This window comes from Alligator sinensis, unplaced genomic scaffold (assembly GCF_000455745.1).
Source record: "Alligator sinensis unplaced genomic scaffold, ASM45574v1 scaffold284_1, whole genome shotgun sequence".
Taxonomy (NCBI): Eukaryota; Metazoa; Chordata; order Crocodylia; family Alligatoridae; genus Alligator; species Alligator sinensis.
The window spans coordinates 724,488-733,853 of NW_005842105.1; the positions used below are offsets into that span (position 1 = coordinate 724,488).

The 9,366-nt window shown below is 44.6% G+C and overlaps 1 protein-coding gene across 3 annotated transcripts; it reads left to right on the forward strand.

The window, feature by feature from the left end:
* The first annotated feature begins 4,445 nt into the window (after window positions 1–4,445).
* Window positions 4,446–7,078, forward strand: DPY30 (dpy-30, histone methyltransferase complex regulatory subunit). Of its 3 annotated transcripts, none has more exons than XM_025205163.1 (5): window positions 4,446–4,622; window positions 4,880–4,967; window positions 5,053–5,100; window positions 5,521–5,663; window positions 6,057–6,831. In XM_025205163.1, the coding sequence occupies exons 2-5, from the start codon at window positions 4,932–4,934 to the stop codon at window positions 6,241–6,243; spliced, it is 414 nt and encodes a 137-aa protein (XP_025060948.1). In that variant the 5' UTR covers window positions 4,446–4,622; window positions 4,880–4,931; the 3' UTR covers window positions 6,244–6,831. The 3 variants fall into 3 exon arrangements, with proteins under 3 accessions (XP_025060948.1, XP_025060947.1, XP_006024564.1); XM_025205162.1 differs by having other exon boundaries at window positions 4,447–4,654; window positions 6,057–6,830; XM_006024502.3 differs by lacking the exon at window positions 6,057–6,831 and adding an exon at window positions 6,845–7,078 and having other exon boundaries at window positions 4,473–4,654.
* The last annotated feature ends 2,288 nt before the right edge of the window (window positions 7,079–9,366 follow it).

Consider the following 9,366-nt stretch of genomic DNA (forward strand, 5'->3'; position numbering starts at 1 on the left):
GGAAGCGTGGCCTCCGGGGAACGGGAAGCCTGGCCCTACAGGCAGGCGGGGAGCGCTGCATGCTGGGAAATGTAGTCAGTGCGCTCCTCCCCCGCCATGGGCAGAACCCAGGACAGCCCCGCCCCCGCCCGGCACGGGACTGCGCCGGCGCAATACAGCAACTCCCCCACCCCCGCCCCGGTGCGCTCGGGGGTCAGGCCCCGCCCCAAGCCCGTAGGGGGCGGGGCCAGGCCGATCCCTCCGCGCAGAGCCTGCCCTGGACCAAGGGGCGCTCTTAGCCCGAGTCTCGTGGCGGGGGGGTGGCTAGAGCAGCCTCCAAAGCGCTTAGTGCTGAGAACAGCAGGCTGACCCTGAGCGGGGAGATACAGTCAAGCCCAGGGATCTTGGTTTTCTGTGATTAAAAAAAAAAAAAATCCCCAATTTTCAGATTTAAAAAACTAACCCCAAATCCACATTTTTCTGTGATTAAAATGAAACACCACTAATCTAGAAATGGATATATAGTGCTGCTTCATTTTAATAATGGAAAATGTGGATTTTAGGGGGATGTTTTAAATCTAAAAATTGGGGAATTTTTTTTAGCAGAGAAAACTAGGATTCCTAACATTACCCACTTTCCTGGTAGAACCACATCTCAACCACCCCTGCCTGGTTCTGGGCCCAATGCATTCCAGTTTCCTTATAGACCTCATATAGAGAATTCACAATGGCTTTAAGAGGGTCACCTTTTAGTTTTCTCCTCTCAAGCTGCCAAAAGTGTGTCTGAAAACTGTTCACAGTGGGAGTCATACTTAACCCTCATTTTACTGTTGGATTCCAACATTGCCTCTTTTTCTTTCATTCCCATGAACAAAGGGATGTCTTCTCCACTGGTCCTTGTCATAAACCAAGTGTGTGCACCTATTTAAAGTGCTGCTTTGCCCACAGTTCAGATAGGAATGCTTCTTATTAACAGGTTACCCATGCCTCCGGGGTGGTGTGCTGCTTTTCTTCATTTCACTTTGGAATATCTCTGCTGACCTGGGGAGCAGAGTAGTGTTGACATTTATTTCTGTCTAAGACATAGTTAGCTGGACAATGCTATCTCCGCATATGCTAAACACCTGAATTCTAGGTCATCTACTGTTATGCCCTTCAGCTCAAATAACATTATCAATGTTTGGTTTACGAGAATTAAATAAAGCACTGCTTATTTTATGCCCCCTTTCTTAGAGCAAATTTTGACTTTGAAACTGTTGCTTAATTTTCCAGAAGTTTTGATGGCACTGTAGGGGGATTAGTACTTTGATGTTATAATTTTGAAATTTGCTGACCTGAAATACTATGAGATGTTGCTGCTCTCCATCATGCTTTTCTCCAAAGCTTTGATCAAGCTAATAAAAACAGATATCTGTAATCTCCATTCTCAATTCCTCTTCCCTCTGAGTGTGACATGCAGCCTTGATTGGGTCTGGAGCTGCACTGTTCTTCATCCACTTAATCTCTAACACAAACTATGATCTGTAGACAAATTCCTTCATCATGACTTTTGCCAACATAGATGGTAGATTTATAGTCCTATAAATTATCTGATCAAACCTGCTTTCTTAATGATTGCTAAAACTACTTCCCTTAGCCAGTTATCTGGTACCTACTCTAGTTCACACACCTTTTTGAATATTTTTGTAAAGCTTTGTTGGCACCGGCGTCTCCAGGTTTCCTATTTCTCCACTATTCTGTGTCTGCTTTTTATGGTAGTTCAGAGTTGATAACCATTCTACTTTTCCAGTTGTGTTCATCTAGCATGTCTAGAATGCTTTCGTCTGGGTGAACTGCAAGGCTTAATTATTTGTTACATGCTCATTCCTTACTTTTTATGCTTCTTTAGCATTTGTTGTCAAGTCACCGTAGACTTTTCCTTTTTTTTTACCACTTATATAATTAGCCAATGGTGCTTCCATGCAGATTCACCTTTTTGTATTTTTTCTTTGGTAGTTTTCTTGATGCCTCCTGTAGTTGTTGAGCCTCCTGTTCCCAAAATGTTTGCTTGTCCAAGTTCTGTGGTTTCTTCCCTGATTTACATAAGGATTTCTCTTCTGCTTTCTCAGTAGTCTTAGCTCAGTTACCCCTTTCCTGTATTTTTTGTTTCATTGCTTGTACAGGCCTTCCTTGATTACATGAAGGCTGTCCAACTGGTGGCCTGTGAGGGGCTTAGAGTGTGGCCCCCACCTCCTGCCCAGCCGTCTTTCTCCACATCACACTAGCTGCAACAGGATACTTGCCAGTGGTAGTGCCATACAAACTTGAATGATTGAGTTCTGCTCAGTCAATAGAATTCAGAACTGATTTGGCTAATTTGGCCTGAAACATTAAATTAAAAAAAAAATGTCTGTGTCATATAGTCCAGGAGGCCTGTGGCTTTCTCTGGTGCAGCCTGCAGACATGCAGTCTCTGCTGATGCAACCTCCAAACCATGGAGCCCCTGGTCGCTTAGAGCAGGGGCACTCACAACCTTTGTGCCCCATGGGCCAGATGGGCATTAGAGATATTTCAACATCCCGTCTTAATGGCCTGAAACATCCTCAAAACATCACCCTGTGTGCCTCTTTCAATCATCTGTCCATTCGCTTCCCCTCAAATACCTCCCAGTTTTCCTCCAAGCTTTCCCAAATGCATGACAGAAACTCATCAAGATTCAGATTAACCACCCAATCCTCTTTCAAATCCCTCCTCAAAACCTACCTGTGCCAAAATAGATACCAGTTCTTCTTGGCAGTTAAAATCCTTTCATTTGATTCTTACCTCATCCTTCCAACCACCCCCATTTCATATGTCTGCGTTGCATCCTGTTTGAAATGCAGATTAACAGTTCTCTGAAAACAAGATTTTTTATTTGGATTTCTGGTGATGCATAGGGGATTCAATCCTTAATTGTGATCTCTAGTTGATTCTGTAATATAATCAGCAAAGAAATCTTGCATCAAAACTTTTAACAGATATTAAGATTGCCAAGGGATGCATGTTAGAAAATTGAGGAAGCAACTTCTTGTGCAATCCTGCTGCAGTCCCCTTCATGCATGTGCTGTGTATTTAAGTTCTGAACCATGCACTTCTTTATCCATAAGATCATTACCCTATCCAGTGCACAAAACAGAGCTTACTGAATAACCAGCTTTTCAATATTTTGTTTTATCATTTAAAAATCTGATAATTTTTAAACCCATGCTTTATTTGCACCGTTCAAACCTGTTCTGAGCAGAGAATTATTAATTTCCTCAGGGGATTTTCTGTGGTGCCCTCACCATAGGATCTGAGTACTACAAACATTCATTAGTGTCCCCTTGGAGATGATGGGGTATTATTATCCCATTTACAGATGTGGAATGGAGGCACATGAAGATTCAAACCAAAAATGTCTCCTAATTTTGAAATGCCTAAGCCCTGACTCTTTCAAGAGAGTTTATAATTTTAAAGCAGTGTTTGTTCAAATCATCGTTCTGGTTTCATTCATAACTGAATATTCATCACTTCCTCCATAGAGATCCCGAGGTTTCACACTAGGATCCCAGAAAATGCCTGTAAAACGAGGAAGAGTATTAAATGAAATGAAGTGACAATGTTTGTAGCTGAAGTGCAGTTTCACCCTGAGTGCTGCCTTGGTTGGGTACAATGCAGAGCATTGCTGGATTCTGGATGTGCTTAATTACATAGATTTCCATGTTAGTTTTGCTCCACATTCAAGAAAATAATACATTTTTTCCAACTTGCATGGCCCTGAGAAGTCACTGTGGCCCCTGGCACTTATATGACCTCTTTGCAACATCTGATGTTACCTATAGAAGCTTATCCCTCTCTGAGCCAGTCAGCATGTAAAGTGCCACCCTGCCCTGCTCCTTGCCTCCCCAGCCCAGGCAGCATCACCAGCAATACTTAAGAACACAAGACATTGGCTCACACCAATAGTCCATCTATCCCAGTACCCTGTCTCTGACAGGGGGAAAAATGGATGCTATAGAGGGAGAGCATTGGACCAGATATGGTGCTCAACCTCTGGTGGGCCAAATGCAGCCTGCAGAGCCATGGCATGCTGCTCATGGGGCTCCTCACAAGTCAAGAAATTTGGCAGCAGGAGAGCTATGGCAATTGATTTGTCCATCATCCTCTGTAGCTACATCCCCAAACCCTGTGTAGCAGCTGAGAGCCAGGTCATGGGGGTGAACCCCTCGGATCAAACCCTTCCTGACCTCTAGCATCTCCCCCTCAGCGCGCTGCTCCCCACACGGGAGAGTCCTGCGAGGGCATTGCCAGGCAGGTGAGGCCTTGGGGCCACGTCTATAGCTCTAATCAAGCCTGAGGCTCCCCCAGGCAGCAGGGGAGCCCAGGTAGGACGGCACTCGGACCCTGCTGCAGCTCCCCAGGAGCGCGTTCCGCCCCCACGTGGCGGGCCGGGACCGCTAGAACCGCCGAGGGGGCGTGTCCAATTCTGCGCAGGCGCAGCTGACGTCTGCGTTGCAACCCCTTCCCTCCAGCGTGCAGGCGCAGTTGGGACTAGTGACGGCAGCGCGGCTCCATGACGCTTCCGGCGAAACAATTTACGACGCTGTAAGGCGTGACGCGCTCGTGGTGTTGGTTGCTGTGGAGAGGTTGGTGCCGTCGCTGGGTCGCGTCCTGACAGGTTTGCGGCGAAGCAACGGAGGGGCGGTTTACCCAACCCGGGGCGGGGGGCGTGGCCGCTTGAGGCGGTTGCGGGGTGATGCGGGAGCGTGCAGTGTGACGTCATCCCCCTCAGATCGCCCCCTCCCGCGGGGCTGTGCCCTCGCATCTTGGCTCCCTGTGCCATGCGGGGCCGCCTGCCCACCCCCATGACTTCGTCCCCTGTCTGTTCTTTTCCCTGTTCCAGGCCAGGTCTTAGCCGGCTGGCTGCGTAGCAGGCAGCTTCTGCCCTCGCAAGGATGGAGGCCGAGCAGATGATGGAGGGGCAGCCTCAGGTATTGCTGGAAGTCTTTTTTGGGGAGTCCCCTGGGAGGGAGGCTGCGGTTCTGCTGACCACAGGCTATTTTTTTTTTCTTCCAGGTTCCAGAAAACCCCCACGCAGAGTACGGACTCACGGAAAACGTGGAGGTACATGAGGCTGAGTCTCTGCCCTTGGTCTGGGAAAACGCCCTTGAAGAGAATCCCCCGTCTGGCCCTGCCAGGCGCTGGGCATCCGTCGGAGGTGGCGGACAGTGCGTGTGGCATGCCACGTGTCAGTACTGGGCAAAGTGGGGTCCCTGATAGGATGTTATTGTTGTCTGTTGTGCCTTGTGAGTCCCTGGCAGAACTCCACACCCCAGGATCCTGCTGGGGTCGCTGCTCCTGCTCGCACTGCCCCTGACTGCCCGGCCCAGGCGTGGCAGGTGGTGCAGGTCTTCACGTAGGATCCTGCTTGTGGTCCATGTGTTATCCACTGAAGTCAACTATGTATCCACTAGGCGGTACGGGGGCAGGGAATGCCTAAATACTTGGGGTCTTAATGTTTTTATTCAAATGTTTTGAATTCAGAGAATCGTAGAAAATGAGAAGATTAACGCTGAGAAAACATCAAAGCAAAAAGTGGATCTTCAGGCATTACCTACGCGTGCCTATTTGGACCAAACAGTTGTGCCTATCTTACTACAGGGACTTGCTGTATTAGCAAAGGAGAGGTAAGATGCTTTAAATGGGCCTGCACTCCTACACAGAAGTCAATTGTAAATACAGGCATTCTTTTCCCATTAAGGGCCTGGAAATCAGAAAAGCCTTTTTAACCAGTTCATAAGAAGTATGCTGTAGGTAAAAAATAATATAGCTGTTTAGTCTGTTGAATGGGCAGAATTTATTCCTTGGTGTGCTACGTGTAGGGTGATAGGATCTAGTAGTCTGATATCTAGGGACCTACTTAGTTTGTGATTTCATGAAATCCAGCATTACCCACAAAATCAACAAAAAAAAACCTTAATAAAAAGCGGTCCTCACTGCCAGGAGGGGAAGGCACTGGCTGGGAGGGCAGCATGAAGGGCACCAGTCAAGATGGCGTCTGCTCCCTCTTCTCCCGCTAGGGCTTCTCCACATATCAGTGTCAAGGGGTATGGTGGCACAATGGGCAGCCAACAGTCAAGACGGCAGTCACCCCATCATCCTTTCTTCCTCACTCCCTCTGCCCTGAGGTCTCCTCCAGTCAGTGCTGAGGAACAGGGCTGCCATCAAATGGGGTCGCAACACCAAGGTTGGGATCCACTGTTGTAGACCGCAGTTAAAATATGTTAGATGCTTCCATGAACTGTGACAGTTTTTCTCTTAGCTGTTAGAAGCTGGATTCCCAGGATTTATGATCCATGTAAGTTTGACTGAAAAAATAAAATCTGCAGTACTTACCTAGTGAGACTTAACTGTTTGCATGTTACAGTGCTTTTTATCCAAGAATTTCAACTTCCTGTGTGTTGGTTAGAAATATTTGGCAGAAGATACTGAGATGGCATGAATGCAGACTTATCAAGAGAGGGTACTACATCTCTCTACTTCCAGTGTGATCTCCTTCCTTCCCTTCCAAAGCTTAGACTGACAGACTGTAGGTTTTGTCTCTTACCTTATTTAACCCTGAACTATAATATGCCAAAATATGGTTTCAGTGATAGAATGAGCGTTTTTCCATCTCCATTTCATAGGGAAGGTTGAATAAAAGTTTTTTCTAGTTTTTGTCTAGAGCTTACGTAAGAGCATGAAAACATTCTTAATTTAATGCTTTTATAATTAAATCTGTTTTGGTGAAGATGATTGTTGTTCAGGTATTTTTTCATATAATAAAAGGTTACTCTACTTTTTCTCTTCTTTTTTTCCCCCCTTACAGACCACCAAATCCGATTGAATTTCTAGCAGCATATCTTTTAAAAAACAAGGCACAGTTTGAGGACCGAAATTAATTCCATGGGAAGGGGAGAATATTTTGGCTGCTAGACTTACTTACTTATTTGCTAATTCACTCTGTTATAAAAATTCTACGGAAATGCAAATACTGTTTTTCGTAATCTCACAATTTCCCTTACCTTTTCCTGAGTTATTTAATAAAGTACATTTTACATTTCATTTGCTCATTTGTCTTACACTAGATATTACCTGACTTCAGAATAAAGTATTAAAACTGTACAGATGGATGAAAGCTTGAATAATTCTAATGGAATATTTCATCTGCATACATAAAACCAACGATAAGATGACAGTAATGCTAAGAAGCTTATTACAGTTGCAGTTTTGGTTTTATAGTATCTCTTTCTGGTTTCAGACGTTCTTGAAAATCCAAACACTTTGTTCTGGTAGTCTAGAACTCAGTATTCATTGGTTTAGTAAAGGCAGCAAATACCAAGAGCTATCTGCATAACATTACACATTAGAATTTGCTTTAAAGAAATGGATTTTTTTTTTAAGGCAGAAAAGATGACTTGCTACAATCAGACTACAGGCTTGCAACAGTGGACTGTGGGGCTTCCCGTGGATCCAGACCATAAGCGGTGGCAATATTAATCCCTACAGGTGCTGCAGCTGCAGCCGCAGCCATGGTGACTTCTCAGGGCCATACAAGTCAGAAAAAATGTATTATTTTCTTGAATGTGGAGCAAAACTAATATGGAAATCTATGTAATGCAGCACATTCAGAAGCCAGCAATGCTCTGCATTGTACCCAACCAAGGCAGCACTCAGGTACATGGCATGGCTCTGGAACCCAGAGAGTTAATGTTGCTGCTGCTCACTCCACCTTTTCTCTGCTGCTGATCATGATCATAATTTCCAGTGAAGACTAAACCCCACCCCATTTCAGCAGTAGATGTATACATATACTGATACATGTTTCTCTAAAAGTCCCTAATGAAGATGTTACAACTTTAGTTCCACAATTGAACAAAAATTTTGCTAATGTGTACATTAAATCTCTGTGAACTAAGAAAAGCTTAATTTGCATATTTCACATCATTAGCTATGAAGAAAAAATCACCACCACCCACTTTATAACAACCTTTTAGGTACTGGAAGGCTTAAGACATTCTTCATCTACAGTTCTCTAGACCAAATAAAGTCAGTTTCTTCAACCTGTTCTCTGCCCCTCCCCAGGCTCCAGATGAGATATGCAAGGTCTTGAACTGTGTGTGAAGACCCAATTTCATGTGTGTATTATCCTCTGGTGAATCCTTCCCCAGTTCACAGCTACGAAGTATTTACAAAAGAATGAAGTATTTGGAAAAATACTGTGCAAAGATCATTTAAGGTATTGGCTCTTTGAACTGGAATAAATCACAAACATTGAAATTTAAGGGGAGAAAATAGTAATGAGGAAAACCTGAAGGACTGTAGTTTGCAGAGAAACGCAGCTAATTCTCACCAGAGAGGATGTATGTAGCAACTATACATTCTGTCTGTATGAGAGTGAGTTCTTGGATATCAGCAGTAAAATGTTCTCATCCTGCAATGTTTCTTAAGGGTTTTTTCTTGTCCTGCCTGAGGAGGGCTCTGTTTCAGAGACAGAGATATTCTGATAGTGGTGGTCACAACCCACATGAGATTAGGAAACCTAATTTCAAAGCTTCTATGTAAATCAAGCAGAGCAGAGACTTGGAGATGGGTCTCCCATCTTCTAGAACAGTGCTTCTCAAACTATCTGATGTGGCAGACCGGCAATTTTTTTTCCAGTGGGCCAAGGACTGGTGCCCGGTTCAGCTGGTGGCAGCAACTGCGTGTAACAGCACTACACAAATGCACAACTGGCTGTTTGATTCTCTTTCCCCACCTCGCACAATGTGACATCACCTGGGGTGTTGGAACGTACAAACTGTGGCGCTATGACATATTAATGTTATTCTTCTGAAAATATATTTCTTTCCTGGCAACTTGCTGCAGACCAGCGACCTGTGGCTCGCAGACCGGCACCGGTCTGTGGACCACCACTTTGAGAAGCACTGTTCTAGAAGAATGCTTTCATCACTTTATTTGCTCCTAGTGCATCTTTGTTCTGAATTGCTCAACACTTAAAAGCTAGAAGTTATTTAAACCACTGAATTTTTAAATAACTATTGTATTAAAGCAAAAGAAAGACCAAACTCTACTGGGAGAAATCAAAGCTCAAATAGCACTTCTTAATTTATTCGGCTTTTTTAGTATGTCTTGTAAACAAGTGTGCAAGCCAGCAAGCTGGCCATAGATTTATACATTTACCGGGTAGTACAAGCTGGACAGGTCTTAGATGACATAGGCTTAGTTTGAAAAAATCATTAAAAATGTACTGCACAATCTGTCATTGGGATTTCACTGCTGTTAGAATCCCAGCATGGGAATTGCAAGCCTGAATGAGAGAGATGAACTGAATGTATTATTTCTTTCAGA